A 27,661-nucleotide genomic window follows, 5' to 3' on the forward strand; every position below is an offset into this window, starting at 1 on the left:
TGGGCACGTGGAGACTGCGGCCTTACTTTGGTCTGAGGTTGCTACCCACTGATCCTTGGTTGAAGTTCGTATTCAGGTCCATATAATGCTTCCCAATTCTGTGCTCTGGCCAATTAACAGGAACTGATTGAGGAAGGTTAGGATTTCTATCAAAGGAAAATAATTAATAAAAATGTTTGGAACTTATACACAGTGATGAGTAAACCAGCAAATAGAATCGACCTATAGAACCACAGAAAAGTTACCATTCAGCCTTCAGAAAGAGGTCATTCAGCCCATCGTATTGGTGTCAGCCAAAAAAAAGGAGAAAAAGAAAAGTAGCCACTCATTTTAATCTCATTGTCCAGCACCTGGTCCCTGCAGGTTACAGCACTTCACATGCAGATCCAGGTACATTTTCAATGAGGTGAGGGGCGCCTTGTGGCGCAGTGGATAGCACTGGGACTGCGGCGCTGAGGACCCGGGTTCGAATCCTGGCCCTGGGTCACTGTTCGTGTGGAGTTTGTACATTCTCCCCATGTCTGTGTGGGTTTCACCCCCACAACCCAAAGATGTGCTGTGTAGGTGGATTGGCCACGCTAAATTGTTCCTTAATTGGAGAAAAAAAATAATTGGGTGCTCTAAATTTATAAATATAATAAAAATTAAATGAGGTGAGCATTTCAGCCTCAGCCACCAACTTAGGCACTGAATTCCAGACATTCACCCACTCTGGGTGAACTCTATTTTCCTCATGTCCTCTCTAATCCTTCTACCAATCTCACCTTAAATCTACACCCCCTGGTAATTGACCCCTCGCCTAGGGGAAACAAGTCTTTTATGTCTACTCTGTCTAGGCCCCTCATAATTTTGTGTACCTCCATTACTCGATTACATGGGGCAGCACGGTGGCACAAGTGGATGGCACTGTGGCTTCACAGTGCCAGGGTCCCAGGTTCGATTCCCCACTGTCTGTGCGGAGTCTGCACGTTCTCCCCGTGTCTGCGTGGGTTTCCTCCGGGTGCACCGGTTTCCTCCCTCAGTCCAAAGATGTGCAGGTTAGGGGGATTGGCCATGCGCAATTGCCCTTAGTGTCCAAAAAAGGTTAGGAGGGGTTATTCTGTTACGGGGATAGGGTGGAAGTGAGGGCTTAAGTGGGTCGGTGCAGACTCGATGGGCCGAATGGCCTCCTTCTGCACTGTATGTTCTATGTTCTATGAACTCACCCGTAGCCTCCTCTGTTCTAAGGAAAATAACCCTTGTCTATCCAAACTCGCCTCATAGCTGCAATTTTCAAGCCCTGGCAACAGTCTTGTAAATCTCCTCTGTACTGTCCCCTGATCAATTATGTCCTTTCTACAATGTGACGGCCAGAACTGTACACAAAATTCCAGTTGTGGCCTAACCAGTGTTTTATACAGTTTCATCAGTCTTCCCCCATCAAAACCATGTGACTAACCCTGATCAATTAGTGCCTTTCTAAGTGACAGTTTATCCTGCCTCTCAGAATTGTTTCCAGTAATTTGCTCACCGCCAAGTCAGATTGACTGGCCTATAATTTTCTGGCCTACACCTTGCACCTTATTAAATAATGATACAACATGCCCAGACCTCCAATCTTCTGGGACTTTGCTTGAATCTTGTAAGGTAGTGAGGATTGGAAAATGATCCTCAGAGCATCTGATTTTTTCCTTCTGCAGCTTGGGATACAATCCATCTGATGCCAATCTCTCCAGTATTTCCTCCCTCACTATGCTTATTACATCTAATATTTCACACTACTCCACTGGCGAAGAAGGGGGTAAGATTCCAAAAGACAACCATGCCGAAGAGAATGACATTTCTCGCCTCTCACGGATGGAGAGAGAGGGCTCAAAATCGCCCCCAATATCTCCAGCAGAGATAGTAGAACAAGGCAAAAAGGAGGGACAAACTTTAAAATGGTATCTTGTTCAAGATAAAACATTTCCTTACTTTTGCACCATTATACATCTTAAAGACATCATTACAAAAATGTGTAGTGCTGGAGGACTGGTGACACTTAACCATCTTCAACTGCTTCATCAATGACCTTCCCACCATCATAAGATCAGAAGTGGGGAGGTTAATTGATAATGGCACAATGTTCAGCACCTTTTGCAATCCCCCAGACACTAAAGCAGTCTGTGTCCATATACAACATTTAAGCTTGGACTGATGAGTGCTTGTGCCTCACAAGGACTCTCTCCAACAAGAGAACATCCAACCATTTCCCCATGACATCCAATGGCGTTACTTTAACTGAATTCCCACTATTAACAGCGTGAGGGTTACCATTGACTGGAAAATGAACTGCACTAATTATATAAATACTGTGGCTACAAAAAAAATCAAAGGCTAGGAATTCTGCAGGGAGTAACTCACCTCCTAACTCCCCAAAGCCTGTCCATCATTGACAAGGTTTAAGCCAAGAGTGTGATGGAATACTGTCCACTTGGCTGGATGAGTGGAGTTCCAACAACACTCAAGAACCTTGATACCTCCCAGAGCAAAGCTGCTCTGATTGGTACCCCATCAACAAACATTCACTCCCTCCACCATCGATGTACAGAGGCAGCCGTGAGTATCATCTACAAGATGCACTGAAGCAACTTACCAAGGCTCTTTCCCCAGCAACTTGCAACCTCTACCGCCTAGAAGGACAAGGGCAGATACATGGGAACACCGCCCACTGCAAATTTCCCTCCAAGCCACAGACCATCCTGATTTAGAAACATATCACCATTCCCTCACTGCCGCTGGGTCAAAATCATGGGACTCCCTCCCTAACAGCTGTGTGTACCCACACCGCATGGACTGTGGCGGTTCAGGAAGGCAGCTCACCACCACCTTCTTAAGGTCAATTAGTAACTGGCAATAAAAATGCTGACAGCATCAGCAATACCCACATCCTGTTAGAGAATTAAAATAATGCACTGGTTGGGCATATTCCTGGAGATTTACTTGCATGATCTCCATCTACCCAGCCTGGCCAAACAGACATTTTTTTCCATTCCCAATATCTCTTATAATGAATAATCAAATGTCTTCAAGGAAAATGAAATTAAAACACACAATTTGTTCTACCACTGATATGATATTCCTCCTGGGTTTCCTTGCACCAGCATCTCAGAGATCAATCTTTAATTCCTGGAGTCTCCAGGACAATGATTGCAACATTTTTCTACTAACCATATCTGAACACACCACCACCTTAAATGGATTTCATCGAATTGTCCAAAACTAAAGAGACTTGTGATTGGTGAGATTCACATCCAACCACTTAATCGGGCTTGCTCTACATCCTTGGCCGCATACTTTACACAGGATGTACCCCTGATTTGGTAGGACAAGCGGATGAAGTAATTGTGCTTGAACTTCACTAATTGGAGGTTCCACCCTCAACTTTTAGAAAGAGCAAAGAATTTCTTATCCATTTGTTCAGCTTGATTATATTGGCCCCTTTCGTGTAGAGCTCCACCTACTGCCCCAGCCAACTGCAGCAATGCCAATGGCACCCACATCCAGTTTGGGTGAGCCTGGCTTTGACATGTCACCACTGCATATATCCTGCACGCGTTTGCCCGCTCCTTGGACTTGCCCTGTTTTCGCAAAGTTGGTCCAGTAGTTCATCATGACTCGGCTCAGCTCCCTCTCCTGATTGTTGTAGGATTCTGGCATAGAAAAGGGTCTACCAAAGATATACTGCAATTCTTCTGAATGAAGGGCACCGATCCACTCTGGCCAGATTACATTTGGCATCTTGGATGGGTATGAGAACTGGTAGGCATATGTCCGACTGGCATTTCTAGGTGGAAGAAAGATTTAACATGTAAATACAATCTCCATGCTTGCAACTACAATGAAATATTTTCAACAGCATAGGAATTTGGAATAGGAACAGGAGTAAATCATTCAACCCCTTGAGCCTGTTGCACCGTTCAGTTAGAATCTCATGGATGTTCTGCACCTTCAGCACACCTACCCGCCTTTGTTCCATAGCCTTCATCTCCTTGCCCAACAAAAATCTATTGATTTCAGTTTGGGATATTTACAATTCAATCAGCCTTAGGCGTTTTGGGGGAGAAAGCTCCATATTCCATATTTAGCAGCTCCATATTCTTAACTAATCTCGAAAATGACCTAGCATGTCGCAAAGTTCAAGGGCATTTTGGGATGATCAAAAAATACTGGCCATGCTGGTGATACCCACATCCCGTAAAAGGATACAAAATAAATATATTTCCACTAAGGGCATAAGCAGATTTAGCTCCTTGAGCCTGTCGTACCATTCAATGGGATCATTGATGATCTGTATCCTAATCCTATCCACTTGCCTGAGCCCTATATTCCATCTCAGTTCTCGTTAGCAAAAACCTGGGTGCGATTCTCCGCACCCCACGCCGGGGGGGAGAATTGCGGGAGGGCCGGGCGAATCACGCCACACCGCCCTGGCACCCCCTGTGATTCTCCCACCCCCCCAAAATGGCGTGTCGCGTTTTGCGACAGGCCGCTCGGAGAATCGCCGCTCGCCGTTTCTCACGGCGACCGGTGATTCTCCGGCCGGGATGGGCTGAGCAGCCTGCCGAACCCGACCGGTTCACGCCGGCGCCAACCACACCTGGTCGCTGCCGGCGTGAACAGCATGTGACAGGTGAGTGTAGGACCTGTGGGGGGGCGGAGGGAGGATCGAGCACCACGAGCGTGCTCAGCAGATGTCTGGCCCGCGATCGGTACCCACCGATTGTCGGGCCAGCGTCTCTAAAAGACGCACTCTTTTCCCTCCGCCGCCCCGCAAGATCAAGCCGCCATGTCTTACGGGGCAGCGGAGGGGAAGACGGCAACCGCGCATGCGCGGATTGGCGCCGGCCAACATGCGCATGCGCGGATTGGCGCCGGCCAACCTGCGCATGCATGGCTGATGTCACTTTGGCGCCGCCGGCCGCGTCATTCCCGGTGCGCCGCTTTGACGCAAGCGTCAAGGCCCGGTGCATGGAATTCACGTGCCGCCGCTCCTAGCCCCCCGGGGGGGTTAGAATAGGGGGCAAGGAGCGGCCTCCGACGCCGGAGTGAAACACTCTGGGTTTCACTCCGGCGTCAGCTGTTTGTCTCCCGATGGGAGAACTGCGCCCCCTATCTTTAATGTGTATGACAGTCGCCATGGCACGTCCACCAATTTACTCTGACTGAATTTCTCACCCGCTGGTCTCCACGTGCTTCTGAGCAGAGCTGAACGCTGGGCCGCAAAATTCAAAATCTGTGTACAGTTGCGACAACTCCTTCCTTCTGGAAAACTGTGTTGGCTTCTCCCAGTCAGTGTACTCGAATATAACTGACTCCACAGCGGCCTCGCCCAAAGAACCTGCAACAGACACAAGAACAACAGGCCTGAAAGTTAACCCTGTCTGTCTGTCTTTCTCTTTCTCCGGATGCTGACAGACCTGCTGAGTGTTTCCAGCATCTTCTGTTTACATTTCAGATTTCCAGCACCGCAGAATTCTGCTTATGTATTGTGCATTCATATAGTGCCTTTAAACACAGTGAAATGTCCAAATCGGGGGTACTGAAGAATTAGAGGCATGCAGTTATCTTTGGAGAATCGTAGGTGTGGAGGAGGTTACAGAGATATATAGGGCGGAGACCACAAAGCGATTGGAAAACAAGGATGTTAAGTTTGAAAATTGTGGCGTTACTCAATCAGGGACCAAGGCAGGTCGACAAACACAGGCCAGATGGGTGAATGTGTTATGGTGTGAGTTCGGATGTGGGCAGCAGAGTTTTCGGTAGGCTCGAGTTAACGAAGGATGCCAGATGGGAGTCTTATCAGGGTAGCGGATTTGCCATGGCTACAGGTGACAAAAAAAATAAATGAAGCTTTTAGCATTTCTCAACACTTACTGTTGTCCTTACTGCAACCTCTTGAGTGCTGGTGAATTGCCTTCGGATGCGGCATGGGCGGCACAGTAGCATAGTGGTTAGCACTGTTGCTTCACAGTGCCAGGATCCCGGGCTCGATTCTCCCTTGGGTCACTGTCATGTGTGGAATCTGTACGTTCTCCTCGTGTCTGCGTGGGTTTCCTCTGGGTGCTCCGGTTTCCTCCCACAAGTCCCGAAAGACATGCTGTTAGGTGAATTGGACATTCTGAATTCTCCCTCTGTGTATCCAAACGGGTGCTGGAATGTGGCGACTAGGGGCTTTTCACAGTAACTTCATTGCAGTGTTAATGTAAGCCTACTTGTGACACTAATAAAGATTATTATTATTATTATGTTTTAAAATGAAACTTTATGCCATGCTTCAGCCTAGCCCCCCCCCCCCCCCCCCCCCAAATGTTTCACAAAGGGGTTTTCTCTTGGCTGTGGACAGTCGGGAAAGAATATTGGAGAATGTACTGGGTTAGAGTGCATGTCTGTAACCGGTATGAGCCTCTGATATTCCCTCACATTGTGCCTGTGGTGAACAGCAGCAGAAGAAGTTAAGCTCAGCAACCCTGCAGCAGATGTGTCTTGCCAGTTGGGGCTGATTACGGCAGAGCGGTCCCAACTTTGAGAGCGGTCCCAACTTTGGAGCCCCCAGCAGAGCTATCAGAAGATGAAGAATCCATGGTTTCCAGAATGGCGGGGTTGGGGGAGGGGTCGTGCGGGAGGTGGGGCGGGGTGGTAACATCCCAAGGAAGCCTGGGAACATCCCTTGAATTCATCTGCAACGTTGCACAATAGTCGCTCGATTTACTGAAATTGGTTTCCAAACCTGCTGGGTACTCACCCATCCCCTTTTCCACCGCTGTTCGGAATTTAGCCTCACTGATTCCAAAAGGAATGTTCACTCCGGGGAACCAGGCGGACACAAACAAATGGGCATCTCCGCTGTTACAGCCCAGCAAATAGTCAATGCCTCTACTATTCCCAAACAGGGTCTCTGGCTCAGAAGGGAGAAAGTCACCTGTAATTAGAATGATGGGAGTCAATGTTTTAAATCTGGCAAAAACAAAGAAAAGAGTGGCATTTATTAGTGGTTTAAGAACTTGATTTAAGAATGAGAATTGCCTTTTAGATGTACATAGAGTAAACCTCTCCCCTGCCTTTCCCCCTCATTCCACCTCACCAATAATCCAGTGGATAAAAGCCTTACCCAATGAAACAGGAAATAAAGGCTTGCATTGCCATGGAATCTTTCATAGAACATAGAACAGTACAGCACAGAACAGGCCCTTCGGCCCTCGATGTTGTGCCGAGCAATGATCACCCTACTCAAACCCACGTATCCACCCTATACCCGTAACCCAACAACCCCCCCTTAACATTACTTTTTAGGGCAGCACGGTGGCCTAGTGGTCAGCACAACCGCCTCACGGAACTGAGGTCCCTGGTTCGATCCCGGCTCTGGGTCACTGTCCGTGTGGAGTTTGCACATTCTCCCTGTGTCTGCGTGGGTTTCGCCCCCACAACCCAAAAAATGTGCAGAGTAGGTGGATTGGCCACGCTAAATTGTCCCTTCATTGAAAAAAATAATTGGGTAATCTAAATTTAAAAAAAAAAATTAAAAAAAAAAAAACAAAAAACATTACTTTTTAGGACACTACGGGCAATTTAGCATGGCCAATCCACCTAACCCGCACATCTTTGGACTGTGGGAGGAAACCGGAGCACCCGGAGGAAACCCACGCACACACGGGGAGGACGTGCAGACTCCGCACAGACAGTGACCCAGCCGGGAATCGAACCTGGGACCCTGGAGTTGTGAAGCATTTATGCTAACCACCATGCTACCGTGCTGCCCATGATTTCGTGATTTAAGAGAGATTAAGCCTTGGGGTAGAAACACACTGAAAGATAGCCCCTTGGCAGTGCAGCACTCTCTCGGTACTGCTCTAGAGTGGCAGCTTTGGTTTTGCACTTATGTTTCTGGACCTAGACTATGAACACAAAATCGTCAGATTCAGAGGCGAGGATGCTACCACTGACAGCTATGATTGTGGAGCGAAGGCACAGTCTTGCCTCCCATCCCTCCCTCAATCCTCACCAATCCCTGGACTGGCTTTAGGAATTAAACCCCGAGTTCTTAGTTTTGCAGTGAAGGTCAATTAAGAACAAAATCACATCCAAGTTTCTCAATTCAAAAAGTTATCCCCACTTGCAGAAATTGGACTTCTGAACAATGTGGACCGAAACTGCTGATCTATCGATAGTTTCCCTCGCCATCAAAACCTCGTACCGCAGCATGTTGAATGGTCAGGGTATGGGATGGGGACAGGTGATTGAGAGGATAGAAGAGTGTGAGTATGAACTAGGGGGAAGAGGAGTAACACTGCCAGCGTGAAGAGGGGGAAGCTGAACAAAAATAAACAGCAACTGGGGCAAGGGGAAATTAAGGCCGGGATTTTGCAGGGTAACAGGGGCCCCTGGACCAGAAAGTCATCCCATTTCTGGGAGCTCTAACCAGAATTTATGCTCATAAATTGTATTGGAGTTCTCACCCCTTTAAGGGAGGAGATCCCACATCCAAGACCCACCGACCAATTGATTGGTTTAGTCAAAGCTGGATTAAACTTCTTGGGGCACCAAAGCAGTTCAACTGCTCAAAAAAAAACTCTCTCCAATACACCCACACAGCAACACTCACACCATTTGATGGATTAACACACAAACGAGTAGTACAAAATATATAGGAAGAAATAAACAAGGTTCAAATAACAGTAAAAATAAGAATGGCTCATATTTATATGGTGGTCAGGATTCCCCCACCACCTATACCCCCACCGCAGTGTACTTTTCCAGCACGGAGGTGGCTTGCCATTGATTGTTGGTGGGGTCTTGCAGTCCTGTCGCCATCTACAGCATTTTGTGTGACTTGCACGCTTTACCACCAGGGACACCATCGCAGGAGGTCACCTTCGGCAGGACTGGAAGAGCCCACTGGCAGGAGGGGCCAGAAAATCCCACGCACAGTCAGCACAATCTACCGGCCGGGTTGCATCTAAATAGGGTCACAACATGGCCGGTGGATGCTGGGAGCGGCATCCCCTGGGATTCCCGACAGATTTTAAGCCTCGAGAGATCTACAATGGGCGAGATCCAGTTATGGAGAGTGAAGACGGCTTAGAAGCTGACTTACCTCTGTGTTTGCCCGAACCAACGGCCACCCGGCATCTACTGCCTCGCTGGCGGCGAGACGCCAGCTGGGCGCCATTCAGTACTGGTCCCCACAAATGGGGAGCAGGCGGAGCAGTACATGGAGGGGGGGGGGATCTCCTCGGCGATCAGAGGCACCGGGTGGTCGGCGTCCGGGAAGGGTGGCACCCTGGCACTGCTAGTGCCACCCAAGCACCTTGACACTGCCAGCCTGACACCCAGGCAGCGCTCCCTGGGCACCCTGGTGGTGCTACCCAGGTGCCAACCAAGCACTGTCAGGGGGCCAGGCTGGCAGTACCAAGGTGCCAAGCTGGCACTGTGCCCACACTGGGGATCAGATCCAGGGATGCCCTGCCTGTATGTGGTGGGATACAAGTGCCGGGAACAAACCCGCTAATCCCACATAGAATGGCACTCTGTTTTATTTTGGCTAGATCGCGTCCATTGTCTTTCATGACCTTGCGACATCCCAAAATGATTTGCAGCCAATTAAACAAATTTGACCTCTAGATAATGATGTAATTTCAAAAAGGATTGGTTAGCACTGCTGCCTTACGGCGCTGAGGACCAGGGTTCGATCCCACCCCGAGTCACTGTCCGTGTGGAGTTTGCACATTCTCCCCATGTGGGTCTCACCCCACAACCCAAAGATGTGCAGGGTAGGTGAATTGGTTACGCTAAATTGGGGGGGGAAATAAATTGGATACCCTAAATTTTAAAAAAAAATTCGGAAATGCTGGAGCAAATTTCTGCACAGCCAGATCATGTTGTAAAAAAATGACAATGACTAAATAATCTTATTTTAATTGTAATTTAAGGACACCAAGGTGACTCCATAATTTTATTTCAATCATATCATGGAACATTTTATGCCCAGCTGAGATAGCAGTTAAACATCTTGCCTGAAAGACTTTCCTGCAGTACTGCACTGATCTGTTAGTCCAGAGTTTTCTGTTCAAGTCTCTGAAAGTCCACAAATTGTGACTTTGAGAGTGTAACCTGTGAGCCATGCCTGACACCTTAATATACTATGTTAACTGACACTGTTTCGTGCCTTGGGCTTTGTATTTGGCTGAGGCGTTCTTTGATACTTTCATAACTTATTATTAAAATAATTACCATCTATTGTAGGGACAAATGGAAGGAAAAACACAATCTCCTCTTTGCTAAGTAATTCTGTCACTCGAACCGCCAATGTGATATCTTTAGCAGGCACCTGCCTGAGGCAAAACATCATGGCAGCGTTATCATCCAGTGGGCATCCCACAGCCTGGGCGACTCGGTGAGCAGCTCGGAGTGGGTTTCGATTCAAAGTCCATATTGCCTGGGCATCACCACTCTGTGAAATGGCACGTCTGCAGAGCCGTCAGGGATTGGGGAGCGGGTGGTGGAGTTTGGAGAGGGGGAGGGGTTTGGGAGGAGAGTGGGGGGGAGGGGGGGTAGTTTGAGGGCGAGAAAGAAAAATGGAAATAAGATGAGAAAAACATCCAGATTTCTGCTCAGATCTCATGATATTGGACTTAATCTAGTTTGCTCTTAAACGATTGACATGGTCCCAGGAGAATCCCTGTGAATCACTGGCATAGCCTTTCTGCCTGGGCCTCACACCTGGACAGGCTAGAAAAGCCTGCATCAGCAAGGATGGCTGCTGCCCTTTAAGCCTTCCAGCAGTTGCTGGGGAGCAGGGACAAGGAAATCTCAAGGTCCAGAAGGTCCCAAGTCCCAAATGTTGTGCTGGGGAGGAAAAATAACTGTTAACTGCATTCAAATGCCATACAGAGGTCATTCCCAAATCCTAACCACTCTGTCCCCATTTTTTGATCATTAGTGTCCCGTCATACTTATGGCACTCTCCATATTCACACACTTGTGACACCCTCCATACTCACCCTTGTGGTACCCCTCCATACCCACACTTGTGGCACCCTCCATACCCACACTTGTGGTACCACTCCATACCCACACTTGTGGCATTCTGCCATATCTACCAATTGGAAAGCGAACAAACTCTTTGTTACCTGATTGGACAATTCCTGACTGTTGGCCAAAGAGCCTTTTTTTCCCTACTCCAATATTTTGATAAATAATGATCAAAAGTGGTGGAAAACGATAAAGAAAAGATGCACAATATTTTTTTTAGAGGATCAAGATTTTACTCCCGGGATGTTCACAGTAAGACCTGGCTGCATCAGGACAGAGATACGGAACTGATAACCAATGTTAATGCCTTTGAAAGGTACTGCACATGTAAACAAGTCAATTGTGCACTACAAAAAACAAATTAGAGTGCACATTGCTGATGACCCGTGATCAGAAAGGAAGAATATAACATTCTATTCCATAAATACCTGAAGAGCCCTCTGTTCATTGGCGATAATACATGCATGCTTGTACTGGCACCTCCAGCAGATTCACCAAAGAGAGTGATGAGCTCTGGATTTCCTCCAAAACTTGCGATATTATTCTTCACCCAGGCTATGGCCATGTGCTGATCCCACAGGCCATAATTACCTAAATTCGATTGAAAAGAAGCATTGGGTCTCAGTTTTCTCTTACTTGTTTTTGCCCTCATTGTTGTCTGTCTGGAAGTGATGCCTCATGTTGGGGTAAATTTCTACAGGCTCGGAGGTTCCTCACTACCGCATGAAGAAAAGAGCTTTGACAGTGAAGATTACCAAGCTCTCACCCACGAGTGACGTCAAAGACAGGCCAGGGTCTGGGCCTCAAGCCACATTCACATGTGCCCATTCTCTGTCGGGTAATTTCACAGATAGAATTTACAGCTCACAACCAGGCTTGGCTGCTATAATCTAGGCCAGTGTTTAATGTCCGCACAAGACCTCTTCCACTAAGCCTATTGGCATAACCTTTTAGTCAATCCTCCTCATCTATTTATCTAGATTCTCCTTTAATACATATATTGTATTCACCTTAAGTACCCAATGTGATAGAAATCTCAAAGATTGTTGGACTGCATGAGGTAACAGAGTCAAGTAGGGGTGAAGGCGTGGAGGGATTTATAAACGCAGATTCTAAAATGGAAAGCAGTACTAGACCAGGTGCCGCTGTTGGTCGGTGAGAACAGGAGTGATGGGTATTTGGAGTTCCACCTCCTAGGTTAAAAGTGGTTCAGCTAAATGCCCGATTTGATTTTGTAGCGACTACCTTACACTTGTGACTTTCTCAAACCACCAGAGTGGCACAACATCCAGCCTCTTGTTATGGTGTACAACATTAAAACAAAATACATCATTGTGTGGAGCTGTATGAAGCCAAGATTTCGTGTGGATTACTCTGTTCAATTCTGGGTACCAAACATGAAGTAGACTATGGTTGGAGTCCATACCGAGTGGTAGAAAGAAATAAAGTTTTATTACAATAACTATTATTTACACTGCATGAGCTGGGGCTCTGAGTTGCCGCGACCCAAACTGGCCAACTTTATACAGAAGTTGAGCTATACATGGTTTAGGGATCCCTGCCCCCTTTAACAGGGGAGCTCCTATTCGGCGAGGCTCACGGGGAGTTTAATCATTGCCACTTCACACGTTCCGTGCAGGTTATTCGGTTTCAGAGAGGGTGAAGCGCAGAATTGGGGTTAAAAGGGTTGGAGTATGAGAATTAGGAGTGCATAGATTATGTTTGTTGTCTTGGGGTGTGGAAGGTAAAGGAGTGATCTAATGAAGGTGTGAAACATGATTTGATAGGATAGAGGGAAATTATTTCCAAAGCATGGGAGTCTGGAATAAGGTGGCATCTTCAAATTGGAGCTGGATCATTCACGGGTGATAGGAGGAAGCACCCCCATCTCTGCTCCGGTTTAGAGCACCTGAGCACTCTTCTCCGTGCCTTTGTTACCCATGATGTGACTATTCCAAAGCCGTCTCACTGCTCTCCCTCCTAATATTTTCTGTAAACTTCAGCTCATCAAAAACTCTATCGCCGATATCCCGGCTGGCGCTAAATTCCACTCACCCATCACTCCTGTGCTCATCGACCGACAAGGGCTCCTCATCCGGTGCTGTTTTGACGTTAGAATCCTCAATCCCTTTATGGCTTCACTCCTACTTGACCCTGTTACCTCGGGCGGAATTCTCCGAAATGGAGGCAGAGTGTCCACGCTGTCGCAAATGCCTTCACGTTTTACGACGGCGTAAACAGGCCACTCCCACGTCGAATTCTGGTCCCTACAGGGGGCCAGCACGGCGCTGGAGTGGTTTGTGACACTCCAGCCGCAGATCCCGGCGTGAACTGGGTGGCGCAGGATCCGCGCATGTGCAGTTGCGCCGGCGCCAACGACGACATGCGCAGTGGCACTGGTGCCAACTGCGCATGCGCGGTAACCTCGCGGAGCACTCCGGCCCCTCACCAACATGGTACTCGGGTTCTGGGGCCGGTTGCGCAAGGAAGTAGGCCAGACACCATCGGAGGTCCCCCCACAGGCCGCCCCCCCCCCCCACCCCAAGCCTTCGCGATGAGTACCCGCCGGCAGTGACCAGGTGTGGACAGCGCAGGTGAGACTAGGCCGTTTACGCTCGGCCCATTTGGGCCGAAGAATCGGCGCTCGCCGTTTGTGGCGATTCTCCGAGCAGCCCGCTGCGATTCGCGCGGCGCTGGTTTCAAGGGGGGGGGTGGGAGAATAGTGTGCGGGGGTTGCGGCGGCATGATTGCGGCGCAATTAGCGCGGTGCCCCGACGACTCTCCCACCCGGCCGGTTGGGGGGGGGTAATCCCACCTCTCATACAGCTCATCAATCTTCAAGATCTCTGCAATCCTCCACTTCTGAACCCTTTGCCATCCTTGATTTTCATCACCTCATTATTGTCACCCAAACGCTCAGCCCTAAACTAAAGAATTCCCTGCCTTCTCTGCCTCTCTACCTCCCTATCTTCCTTTCAGCTGCTTTTTAAAACCTAGGGGCTGGATTCTCTGTTTGGGAGACAAAGTCCCCACGCCGGTGATGTTTTACGCCAGGAAAACTGGTGCGAAATGGCCACTGATTCCCTGCTCCGGTGTGGGGTGTGGGGGGGGGGGGGTAGCAGCCAGGCAGTGTAGAGCTCCCAGCTCCTAGCTGCCGATACGGCTCGGAGCATTGCCGGGTCCGTGGTACACCGCTTTTCAGGGGGCAGAGCATCACGAAAGCAACGCCGCCCCCGATTTTGTCATCATCAGGGATTTTCCACTGCGCCGCCGAACGCGATTTGCGTGTCGGGGATCAGAGAATCCAGCCCCACATCTTTGACCAAACATTTGGTCACATATCACCATACCTCCTTGGGCTGCTCAGTGTTAAATTATGTTCGATAACACTCCTGTGGAGATAGAACATAGAACATACAGTGCAGAAGGAGGCCATTCGGCCCATCGGGTCTGCACCGACCCACTTAAGCCCTCATTTCCACCCTATCCCCGTGACCCAATAACCCCAACTAACCTTTTTGGACGCTAAGGGCAATTTCTCATGACCAATCCACCTAACCTGCTGTTTCACTATGTTAAATGCGCTATAAAAATTCAAGTTGTTGTTGTTTTTACTGCACACTATTGCATAAAGGATCTACACTCAATATATCTGTGTTCTCCGCAGTGTATTTTAATGTGATGATCCTTCGCGCTGTTTATAGAAAAAATGGTGTCACCTTTTCCACTGCCATCCCCGGTACTGAGGAAGCCAAGTGCAGCCAGGCGGTAGTTGAAACTCACGACGATGACCTCCCCACTGTGTGCCAGCTCGTTGCCATCGTACTTAGTACTGTTTTTGAGACTGCCGCCATGCGCTTTTCCGATAGCAAATGCTCCTCCGTGAATCCAAACCATGACGGCCAGTTTCTTCCTCAGTGCAACTGCAAATAAGAAGCAGCAACACCAGTGACACAGCCGAGAAAGTGAACCCTCATTATTACCTCACATTGTGCACTTTATAAGATGTACCTTGCCTATGGTAGTTGATCAACCTTTGTGTCACCTGTGTCCCAGTGGCTGGCATTTGAGTCAGAAGATTAGGGGTTTAAGCAGGAAATCTAGGCTGACACAGGTTGTACTGTCATTCCGATCAGGTGTTAACAAGCCCTGGCTGTCCCCTCAGCTTGACTGAAAACATCACATGGTGCTATTGAAAAACCGTTGTCAGCCTGACTCACAACTCTCTACCAGAGGACTAGGCGAAACATGATGTGGAGTCCCCACTCTACTCCTATTAAGCATGAATATCCCACAGTATGTCAACTCTCGGTTCTGCGGTGGGCAGCACGGTGGCGCAGTGGGTTAGCCCATGGCGCCGACGTCCCAGATTCGATCCCAGCTCTGGGTCACTGTCCGTGTGGAGTTCGCACATTCTCCCCGTGCTTGCGTGGGTTTCGCCCCCACAACCCAAAGATGTGCAGGGTAGGTGGATTGGCCACGCTAAATTGCCCCTTAATTCGAAAAAATGAATTGGGTCCTCCAAATTAAAAAAAAAATTCTCGGCTCTGCTCCTGGCACCCTCTGAAGAAGGGCCCGATTCCATAGCAATACAGCAAAGGCTTCATCCCTAAATGATGGGCGCGATTTAATGGCCCCTGACTTGGGGAACGTGTCGAGCCATTGAATCTCGCGAGAGGCCACTCAAGAGATTTGTGATACTCGAAATGTCTCCCGAGATTCAACGTAATCCCGTGAGACATCGCAATTTGGATCTCACCCTCGCTGGGCGAGATCCAGATGAACCCATTTAAGTGAGCCATTAGGCTCATTTAAATATGTCTGCATGATATTCTCGCGGGGCCCGGGCCTTAATGCCCACGCCAGGGAGACCTCACCATGGTGCCGTTTAACAATAGTTTCCACAAACATGGTCTAGGCGTAACGACACTTGGGGAGGTGTCCCAGGCCATTAGAGACCTGTGGGTGGTCGGTCTATGGGCAGCATGGTATCTTCACACTCCTGCTGACACCCAGGCACCTTGGCAGTGTCACCTAGGCATCCTGGCAGGCTGGAAGCACACTACCTGGGTGCCAGCTTGGCAGTGCCAAGGTGCCAGGTATCGGGCCCGAGGTACCTTTCCCATAAGCGGTGGGGTGAGGGGGGCTTTTGAGGACCCCACAAGCGGTAAGTGGAGGGGTCCAGAGGTCATGTTAGGTGGCTGAGAAAGCTCAGAAGATCAGGGCGGCATTCAAAATGGCGCCATGATCTGCGACTAGTCTTCCTGCACCGGTGAGCTGAGCTCGTCAGTGCAGGGAATGATGCGAGTGTGACCTCAGCAGGACGTTCCCCGCCGAGACCAAAAAGGCAAAGTCCGGTTAAATAGCAGGGTCTTGGGGGCAGCACGGTTGCACAGTGGTGTCGCGGACCTAGGTTCGATACCGGCACCAGGTCACAGTCTTGTGAAGTTTGCACATTCTCCCAGTGTCTGCGTGGGTCTCACCCCCACAACCCAGATGTGCTGGATAGGTGAATTGACCATGCTAAATCGCCCCTTAATTGGAAAAACAAAATTGGGTCCTCTAAATTTGTATTGAAAAAAATAGCGGGGTCGTTCTTGGTGATGCAGGCACTGAGAAACATCCCACTAAACCCTCCCGAAACAGGCCTCTGTTTTTGTCCCATTAAATCTCACCCATAATTTCAACAGAGTTAATCAGTAATGCCACATGACAAGGTTATGCTCAATTAATCAAGTTAATGAAGCGAGTGGAGAGAGAGCAGAGGGTGCACAGGGTAAATTCCACCCAAGTGTCTCGTGGTCTCCCATTCAAGTTATGGGGCAAGATGGGTAAGGGGCTGGTGGTTCACTGCAGAATTTCAGGTCTCAAATGTTAGAGTCCAGATGAGATTGGCCATTCAGCCCATCTAGCCTATCCTTCCAGTGAAACGTATCCAGAAATTATTCTGGGATCCTCCTGAGTGATATAACGTTGATGGAATATTGGTGGATCCATGCTAACACCTCTATCTTGGATAAAGTTACTAATCCCAGTGTTGAAATTCTCTGGGCGCGATTCTCCCAAAACGGGAGAAATCGTAAAGCTGGCGTCAAACCCGGGCGGGTTTGACGCCAGCGCGCCCCTTCCCGACCGGGAACCAATTCTGGTCCCCGGTCGGGGCTAGCAGCCCGACGCCGTAGGCTCTGGCATGACGGGCTTAACGAATATCGTTAAGCCCGCTTGCCGGAGTTAGCGCCGGCTGACGCGTCATATGACGTCAGCCGCGCATGCGCGGATTGGAAGACGCCAACCCGCGCATGCGCGGATGATGTCATCGCGTATTTGCGCGAAACCCGCGCATGCGCGGGCCGGGTTGCCCCTCAGCCGCCCCGTGAATGGATACTGCGGGGCGGCGGAAGGAGAAAGTGTGCGCGGGCATCGGGCCCGCTGCCCGCGATCGGTGCCCACCGATCGCGGGCCCATGGCACCCTTGGCACGGCCGTGGTACTGCCGTGCCAATCGGTGCCATGGTTATGAAAAGCGAGCTTGTGACGCCGTTTTTACGAACGGCCAGACCAGGTGTGTTTGCCGTTCGTACAAATGGCGTAAAGGGCTGGGACTTCGGCCCATCGAACAGCTGTGAATCGCTGCCGGCCGTAAAAAAACGGCGGCAGCGATTCGGGTCGGGAGTTGGGCGGGGGGTGGGGGAGAATAGCGGGAGGGCGGGAAAAATGTCGGGAAGGCCCTCCCGCTATTCTCCGACCCGTCGTGGGGGTCGGAGAATTTCACCCTCTGCATCACATTTGTGTGATAGCACAATCATTGGATGGTTTTACGAGGTGTTAATTGCATTGTGCAAAGTGGTGCTTCCTGACATTCTTACTTCCTGAACCTGCCTTGTGCACCTAAATCCCTTTAATTTGCTGTCACATGTAACTTGAAAGAGTGACAGGATTAATCTTTTCTATTCTACTTAGATTAATGAATTTTGATAGGGAACAAATGAGAAGGGACCTTTTTATCATTATTGCTATTTATTCCCACAACGTTAGTGCTCTCTTTGGTTTTTCCGGTCTCTTGGTTCTAGGACATTTTTGTTTCTTTTCATTAGAAAAGGTCTCCCTGACTTCCTTTCCAATTTCTGAAATTTCTACTGCCCAGATTTTGGAAATTTCACTTTTTAACTTTGCGAAATTCCTTCAATGAGATCACCTCAAAGCTTCCATACCAAAGAAAACAAACCTGACTCTTTTAACATCTCAGCAATTCCACCATGTTGATGCTCAGCACGTTTTAATTAAATCATTGGCTCTATTGTAAGGAGGGTTTGTTGCACTTTACAAATGTTCCCAGTTCAAACCAGTCACGTGAATAACACTGGTCTCAATTTGTTGGTAAATGAAGATAGGATGGAACATTTCAAAGGAGGGCTATCCTTATAATGGGGAAGGGGAGCAGCAAAAATATTGCCCAGTATTCTCATTGTGCTCTCAATGTACTGTTTCTATGATTTAATGACGTGTTTTTAATATTACCTCATCAAGCCCAAGTATTTGGCATCGACATGAAGCAGAGTTTGCCAAACACTTTTGGATAAAAGACTATCCCTTTCATCTCGGTGTTATTCCCCCCCAGAATACAAAGTTGAAAAGGTAAGCGTTTGTAGAGCCTGGAAAAATATAAGCAGAGCCATGAAAGAGCTACACAAAGATCTCGGGTTACCACATAACAAATGTGTTTCCACTTGGCAGAAAGGGATTCGAATTACTGAACTATTCGGAAGGCTCAGATTTCCACGGGCTTCAGCACATTTTGTCCTGGCTCCATTTCCTTTTTGAAAGGCCTTCATACGGTGCATTTGAAACAATGATCACAAAGATACTTGCTGTGGAGGGGAGGGGCCCGGGGGTGGTGGGGGACAGTGCCTTCTTAATTCTGAAAGAGATGCAGCAAATCAAAGCTGGCACAAAAGATAAAAGAGGCCAAAACTATCAGGAGGTGTCGGATGTGACTGTTGGATTCATCAAACTGACTTCCTCGCTTTCAAATGAATTTTGAGGTGACCACATGGAATTAAAATCATTGAATCGTAAAGCACAGAAGAATACCATTTGGCCCATCGTGGCTGTTTTTGCTCCTTGAAAGAACTAAATAACCAAGAATTACCATCTTCCTGCCCATAACACTGCTCATTTTTTCTCCTCAAGTATGCTTTTCAAAATTACTCTTGAATCTGCTTCAACCACACTTTCAAGTAATACATACTTTTTTTTTCTAGGCATTTTATTGAAACTTGTATCAAAGTAGGTTACAGCAAATAAACACCCCGGGAAACATTCTTCCCAACAATCAACTATACAGTTTGTACAGAGTGAAAAAGGAGAAAACTCTGTACAAACTGTATAGTTGATCCCCATCACCCACTACCCCTCCAACCCCCCTGTGACGAACAGCTCCTCAAACACGGTCACAAACATCCCCCACCTTTTCTCAAACTGCGATGCTAAGCCCCTTAACTCATACGTTATCTTCTCTAACCGTAGGAAGTCATATAGGTCACCCAACCATGCTGCTACCCCCGGTGGCGATGCCGACTGCCACTCCAGCAAAATTTGTCGCCGTGCAATCAGAGAGACGAAGGCCAAGACATCGGCCTTCCTCCTCTCCATGAGCTCCGGCTTTTCTGAAACCCCAAATATCGCCACCAAAGGGTCCGGGTCCACTCCCTCCTCCACTATCCTGGCTAAGACCGCAAACACTCCCACCCAGAATCTTCCCAATTTTTTCACAACCCCAAAACATGTGCACATGAACTAGCTGGCCCCCACCCACACCTCTCACACTCATCTGCTACCCCCTGAAAGAACCCACTCATTCTCGCCCGAGTCATATGCACCGTGTGCACCACCTTAAACTGTATCAGGCTCATCCTTTCACAAGAAGAGGTCCCGTTTACCCTTCGTAGTGCCTCACTCCATACTCCCCAATTGATCTCCATTCTCAACTCCGCTTCCCATTTCTCCTTGATCTTCACCACCCGCTCGCCTCCCTGCTCCCCCGGCCACTTATATATATCCCCAATTCTTCCCTCCCCTTCCACATCCAGAAGCAGCAGTCGCTCCAGCAGGGTGTATCCCGGCAATCTAGGGAACCCCTTCCAGATCTTTCGTGCAAAGTCCCTAACCTGTAGATACCTGAACTCACTACCACTCGGCAGCTCTACCCTCTCAATTAGCTCCTCCAGACTGGCAAACAATCACAGCTCTATCAGAGATTATCATAGAATTTACAGTGCAGAAGGAGGCCATTCAGCCCATCGAGTCTGCACCGGCCCTTGAAAAGAGCACCCTATCGAAGTGCACACCTCCACCCTATCCCCATAACCCAGTAACCCCATCTAACCTTTTCTTTTGGACAAATAGGGCAATTTAACATAGCCAATCCACCTAACTGGACATCTTTGGACTGTGGGAGGAAACCGGAGCACCCGGAGGAAACCCTCGCAGACACGGGGAGAATGTGCAGATTCCACACAGACAGTGACCCAAGCCAGGAATCGAACCCGAGACCCTGGGACTGTGAAGCAACTGTGCTAACCACTGTGCTACCGTGCAGCTTCACTATTTTCTCCACACAACTAAAGTCATTTATCCCTGGTTCCAAACTAATAAATCTCTTCTGCACCACGTCCAAGGCCTGGGATCTTCCCAGACTCTGGCACCTGCAATTAGACAATAGTCCAGCTGTGATCTAACTCATGGAATACTGCAGATGGACAAATTAGCCTTTGGGTTGTAGTTGTTAATAGGTGCACAGAGCGAGCTGGCATGGTCACACACACACATGGCAAGGGCTGGAATTCCCTCTGTAATCTCACCTATGAATGAGATTTAAACGTAACTGTCCCCATTGACCAGGCATCACTGTTTCACAACAATCTTATTGAATAAGGTATCTCACAGGAACAGAAGGCCATAACCCCCAGAGCAAAGGGACAATGCATCAGTAAAGAAGTTTATTTTCTTTTATGTGGGAGTTCTGCCTGAACTCCTGGTAAGAGTTTAATAGACCCCTTCAGAGGGGAGTTGGGCCAATCACATTGGTGTGCGATTGGAATCACACATCGGCCATAATAGGCTTCTCTTACTGAAAGAACCAGTTAAATTTTTTCTGAAAATCTAACCACGTGCACCAGCTTTTTGTTTTCAGATTTTTAAAACCGAATTTTCCTCTCGCTCTCAGTGGGATTTGATCACACACTTTCGGGGCTGGTCTTCAATGCGATTAATTTATTAGTCCAGTACCCTAACCACTGCGTGCCACACCAATGCAACCAGTTTCATCTTTCAAAGCACAGCTCATGTTCACCGAGAAAAGTGGCATTGCTACCAATCCTGGAGAAGCTAATGTTACCAACTCTGTTTGAACACGACCGTGGAGGCTCAATGACACTTGATTATGTGACATCTGATCACATGACATCTCATTACTGACCTCTGATCCCCTGGCACACCTGCAGTTGGCAAAACGTTACTGCATTTATTTTATGATTGCTGGGTACCCTGTGGCTAAATGTTTTTGTTCTTGGCTTTGCATCTGGTGTTGTAATGCCAGAAGCTCTGAAACGTAGATCACCCTTGAATCAGACTCATTCTTCTACGAATAAGGCACGTGCTTTGGAGCAGCATGCTATTCCATAATAATATGCACAAACTTCTAAGATTGCAGCTGCTTAGTGAGCATTGCAATTCTGCCTAAAGAGTCTTGAGATCAAGTAAAAATTTGGGTTCTGGAATGAATCTAATTGAAAGTCTGCCAATTAGTGTCATTTATTTGTCGAGCAAAGAACTCAAATGGTTCACATGATCCATTGTTCCGATTGGTTCTCATTTAGACACAGAGGAAATGCTACGAACAAAAAGCAAAGTAATCAAACAAATCCAATGACTTGGCATTGTCCTCTTTAAGAAGCCTTTTCTTTCATCATTGACTTCTAGGAGTTCAATCAATAGGATTCCATACTCCCCATTATTAAAACTAAGAGACATCAAATATTCAAGGACTAAAATAATTAGTACCTAAGAAATGAAGTAAATCACTAAAGTTTGCCCCTATTAACTTTCCCCTTGGTTCATATAACAGAAACTTTGTAGGGTTTCCATACACTACCTTGAACACCATTAGGTACCCATATATTCAGGAAGAGACAATCTTCATCACCATGGACATCCTTCACAATCACCTGGTCCTGCATGCAGATACTTCCATATTTTCTCACATCCCGAATGCCTTTCCATGCGTTTATTGGTCTTGGCTTTCGAAAACGAAGTTCTCCAATAGGTGGTTGTGCATAGGGAATTCCTTTGAAAATGTCTGTTACTTTATTGTTCTGCTGAACTCTGAAACCACGCAGAAGACCACTCTCCGTCGGAACAAGAGGGTCAGAGAGGGGCTGACAAAGGAGAAATAGACTGTGAGAAATTCTGAAGCAAGAAAGGCTTATTCTGTTCATCATGAGCACCACGTTCAGAGGCCATGTTTGGTTATTTTCTTTTTGGCTTTCTCTTCGCTATTATCACCTTTAAAGGTTTTAAATCCTGCCTGAACTCCAATGATAACCATTGGGCAGTATTATCAATAATTCTATAACTATCAACTTATTTCTCAACATATATAAAACCAATTCATTTGCTGAAAATGTCATTTTTGACCTCAAAATTATTTCCAATCTCGGAGAGCCTGTTCCAGGTACCCATTATTCTGTGGGAGATAAAGTTTTCTTTTTAAATCATCAACCTTGCTTAATTGTTGTAAACTTTGAGGGCAGCACGGCGGCGCAGTGGTTAGCACGGCTGCTTCATGGCGCCGAGGTCCCAGGTTCAATCCCGGCTCTGGGTCGCTTTCCGTGTGGAGTTTGCACATTCTCTCCATGTTTGCGTGGGTTGCGCCTCCCACAACCTAAAGATGTGCAGGGTAGGTAGATTGGCCACGCTAAATTGCCCCTTAATTAGAAAAAATAAATTGCCAACCTAAATTTTAGAGAAAAAAAAAATTGTTGTGAACTTTGTACTTTAATGGCCTCCAAGGAAGGAAATCTGTTTCCCTTTACCTGGTCTGAATCAAATGTGACTCCAGCCCCACCCTAATGGGGTAGACTCATAATTGCCCACAAAAATGGTCAAACACACCTCATAATTGTACAAGAGCAATGAGAATAAATTCTGGCCTTGTGCACAACACCTACATCCCCAGAATGAATAAGGAAAAGACATAAGGCGGGATATTCCAAATCCCCAACCCTCGCTCCCGCTGGCATGTTTTCCGGCGGCAGAGGTGGCTCCTCATTGGCTGCCGGTAAGTGTCTTGCATGGCTCGTTTATCCCACTGCGGAACACACCATGGGCGGTTGTCTTCGGCAGAGCAAACGATCCCGCCTGCGGAAAAGGCAGGAATACTCCTTCCATACTCACTGCCAAAGTTATGGGGCTTGACTAAATTATTCTTATCTGGCCCTTTCATTAACGCAAAGACCATTATCACATCTCCCCTCGAGAACCACAGATTTGAGCCAGGGAGGTGGGATGGAAGCTTTCGGAAATGGGAAGAGAAGGGGATTAAGACCCTAAAAGATTTGTTTCTTCGGGGTTGATTTGCAGGATTGAGGGAACTGGAAGTGAAGTATGGGCTGGAGCAGGGAGAAGTGCTTAGATATATGCAGGTTCGGGACTTTGCCAGGAAGGAGATGCAGAGCTTCCCGGAGGAACCAGCTTCCACGTTGTTGGAGGAGCTGCTGGCGGCAAGGGGACTGGAGAAGGGGACAGTGTCAGCGGTATACAGAGCTATGTTGGAAAAGAATAAGGCACCACTGGAGGGGATCAAAGCAAAGTGGGAGGAAGAGTTGGGAGAGGTTATGGAGGAGGGGTTCTGGTGTGAGGTGCTCCGGAGAGTGAATGCCTCCACCTCGTGTGCAAGGTTGGGGCTGATACAGCTTAAGGTGGTGTACAGAGCACACCTCACGAGGGTGACGATGAGCCGATTCATTGAAGGGTAGAAGATGTGTGTGAAGGTTGCGGGGGGGGGCGCTAATCACAATCATATGCTTTGGTCCTGTCCAAAGCTAGGGGAGTACTGGAAGGAGGTGTTTAGGGTAATTTCCATGGTGGTGCGCATGAAACTAGACCCGAGGCCATATTCAGGGTGTCGGACCAGCCAGGGTTGGAAACGGGTGCGGAGGCAGATATCTGAGCCTTCGCCTCGTTGATCGCCCGAAGGCGGATCCTGCTGGGATGGTGAGCGGCCTCTCCACCCTGTGCCCTGGCGTGGCGGGGGGGCCTGTTGGAATACTTGACTCATGAGAAGGTTAAGTTCGAACTAAGGGGAAGCTCGGAGGGGTTCTACAAGTCATGGACACTATTTATTATGCACTTTCAAGAACTGGATAACATTGAACATTAGTTGGGGGGGTGGGGAGGTGGGCTATGTATGTTAAAGATGGCTATGGGTAATCCCCGATTCCTTTTTTGTCATTTGTTTATGTTAACATGCGGGTTGATGTTTGGGGGTTGATGGGAGGAGGGGATCGTTGTTATTGTTATGGGGTTTGATATATTTGTTGTTGATTATTGTTTGTTGTTGAGGGGTGTAAATTTGGAAGAAAAATTGTGAAAAAGGAGGAGAATAAAATTTTTTTTAAAAATCACATCTCCCCTCAAGTCTTCCTCCAGCAAAAAGTAATTTTAATTGCTTCTGCCTTTCATCAGAACCTAGCCCCCTGAATCCATAGAATTCCTGCAGTGCAGAAGGAGGCCATTTGGCCCATCGAGTCTGCACCGACCCTCTGAAAGAGCATTACACCCAGGCGCACTTCCCCGCCCTATCCACAAAACCCCACCTAACCTTTACATCTTTGGATCATGTCCACTTTGCACTGAACCCTTTCTAATATATACATATTTTTGAGGTAGAGTGACCAAATCTATATCACTCACTCCAGAACCCATCTGAGCATGTTTTATAACTTTGTTTGATTTATAATCCAATGCTCTGGAGACGGATTCGAGCATCCAGAATTCCACATTCGTAACCGCTTTGCTTTGATTGAATACTTTCAGGGGATGATCAATGATTGTTCAACTTCTTTTCTTTTATGACCTCGACCAACGGAAATACTAAATAAATCCCTTTCCTTTTATGCATGTTACCTACTCTACACTTATTCCCAAGCTAAAATCCATCTGCAGTTTATCAGCTCAAATGCGTAACTGGTCCAACATTCCTTTCTATTAATTACCTGCCCAAAAAATTTTATATGATCCGTGAAGTTTAATAATCTCACTGCAGCATGGTTCCCAAACAAGATCCCTGAGGAACATCTCTTATTACTTTTCCTGAAGATTTTCATTTATCCCTTTATATTAGATACCCCTGTCCCTATACCATTTCTCAATCCATTAAGACAATTTGTCATCTAGTTTTATGAGACATTTTGATGAATGACATCGGAAAACTCAAGTCCTCTAGTACATAGCAGTTTCACATACTGTGGTCTTTAGTGGCAAGTATTGTTTTACATTGGATTGATATCAAGTGCATTCATTTGGGTATGAACTCAAATAATAAAACCCAATGCCGCTGGCAGGCTGTAACGTCCTCAAATTTGAAACCACTCCAGTAAATTGGACAAAGTCCTGAATACTTGTTGAGAAACAACTTTTGAGTGATGATTTGAATAAAGGACAGAGTGGACCCGAATCCACAAAGCAAACATGACTACACATTGGGATTGCATTTGTTTCTGCATCTATCAACAGCTAAGAGTTAACTGCATAGATAAACAACACTTGGGAATTTGGGGAGAAGGAGGTGGTAGGCGGGGCTATCATAACTCACCTTAAACAATTAACAACACTGTGTCAGCCAGTGAATCACAATCATGCATGGGACGTGGTGCCACCATTTGAAATCTTTTGCAGCCCACCTTAAACATTAGACACAGACACAAAAAGCAGCATTCTCTGGACATTCTTCATTTTTTGGCCTGCTAACCATTTTTAGTCGATTTTTTGTAAGTGCAGAAATAGCAGCAGAATATTAACCGCCAAAAAGAAGCAGGTTCAGATGCGGGTGGGGGTTAAAACGCTGAAAAGTTCTGCCAGATCAGGAACCTGACATGATCACTCCCATCCCTGGGTTTAACCCGGATGATTTGCAGGTGCATGGGGAACCCACATGGAGCTGGGGAGCAATGATCTGAGGAGTTAACCCTGCATTCTATTTAAAAAAAATAAATTTAGAGTACCCAATTATTTTCGAATTGAGGGGAAATTCAGCGAGGCCAATCCACCAACCAGGCACATCTTTGGGTTTGTGGGGATGAGACCCCCACAGGGGACAGGGACCCGGGGCCGTAATCGAACCCGGATCCTCAGCGCAGTGAGGCAGCATTGCTAACCACTGTGCCCACAGCCCATCATTTTAGCTTCAACGGCCAGTTCACAGTTTTCCTGAGCAGTCTGCTGCCCGCCAGGGTCAGCCAGGCAAGAGCACAGCATGGACAGATTCTTCAGTGAAACTGGGAAGACCTTCAAACCCTAGAACTGAATAGCTGCAGTCATTTCGAAAAGAGAGAGAGCACTATTCACAAAACCTCTTCTAAGAGTGCGGTACAGCTTGATTGATGATTTCCAACTTCTTGGAAATCAGTTTGCCTGTCTTGTGCTACTCAGCTTACGTTCCAACATGCAAGCAAACAAGTTAAGAGCAGTAGTAGGCATTCAGCCCCTTGAACCTGCTCTGCTATTCAATAAGATAATGGCTAATCACATTATGTCTTCAACTTCACTTTCTACCTGGAATTCATTGTGGAATTCATTGCCGTGGAGTGCAGTGGAGGCCAGGACGCTAAATGGCTTCAAGGCAGAGATAGATAAATTCTTGATGTCGCGAGGAATTAAGGGCTACGGGGAGAATGCTGGTAGGTGGAGTTGAAATGCCCATCAGCCATGATTGAATGGCGGAGTGGACTCGATGGGCCGAATGGCCTTACTTCCACTCCTATGTCTTATGGTCTTACCTATTGCCAATAACCTTTGACTCTCTTGTTAGTCATGAATCTATCCACCTCTGCCTTAAAAATATTAATTGACCTTGCCGTTTTGCCTTGTATTCTGTATTTCATTTATCACATCTTCCCAAATTTGGTCCCTTGCCCCCACTATCTAGTTAAGGCTCTCTCTAGTTAGATTACCTTCAGCCTTCTGGAACAAGACCTCATTCTCAGTGGACTATGTGGGACCGCATTGCCGGTGACCTTTAAGCTGACTATCACTAGAGGACCGCGCCATATGTTCTCCCCCCCCCCCCAATCACCTCCATGCCTCTACCTGCGGCTCTGTGCTCTCTTCACCAGCGAGCGAAAAAGTTGTATAAAGTTGAGAAATGGATTGCGTGGAGTGGAGTGAGGAACAGGATTTGTGAAGGGTGACTGCGAGGCATGGGTGTGAGATGGCACGAAGATTGGGTCAGTGTCTATGCTGTCTGTTGAGATGAGGGTGTGAGGAGGTGCCTGGAGAGAAAAGAATGGGTGGGGCTGTAAGATGTGTTGGTTATTTACTGTGCAGGATAATGCTGG

General features: G+C 47.6%; 1 protein-coding gene across 3 annotated transcripts in view; it reads right to left on the reverse strand.

Moving 5' to 3' along the window:
* Window positions 1–27,661, reverse strand: part of LOC119965862 (neuroligin-1-like) — a 232,231-nt gene that overhangs the window by 33,612 nt on the left and 170,958 nt on the right. For 2 of the 3 annotated variants that reach the window (XM_038796795.1, XM_038796794.1), the window contains 8 exons: window positions 22,201–22,483; window positions 14,769–14,972; window positions 11,478–11,640; window positions 10,249–10,484; window positions 6,764–6,940; window positions 5,197–5,359; window positions 3,599–3,805; window positions 27–146 (listed from right to left, as the gene is read on the reverse strand). In XM_038796795.1, coding sequence (XP_038652723.1) covers window positions 27–146; window positions 3,599–3,805; window positions 5,197–5,359; window positions 6,764–6,940; window positions 10,249–10,484; window positions 11,478–11,640; window positions 14,769–14,972; window positions 22,201–22,483 — 1,553 coding nt within the window. The remainder of the gene's footprint in view (window positions 1–26; window positions 147–3,598; window positions 3,806–5,196; window positions 5,360–6,763; window positions 6,941–10,248; window positions 10,485–11,477; window positions 11,641–14,768; window positions 14,973–22,200; window positions 22,484–27,661) is intronic. The other variant, XM_038796796.1, reaches the window with a different exon arrangement.

This window comes from Scyliorhinus canicula, chromosome 5 (genome assembly GCF_902713615.1).
Source record: "Scyliorhinus canicula chromosome 5, sScyCan1.1, whole genome shotgun sequence".
Classification (NCBI taxonomy): domain Eukaryota; kingdom Metazoa; phylum Chordata; class Chondrichthyes; order Carcharhiniformes; family Scyliorhinidae; genus Scyliorhinus; species Scyliorhinus canicula.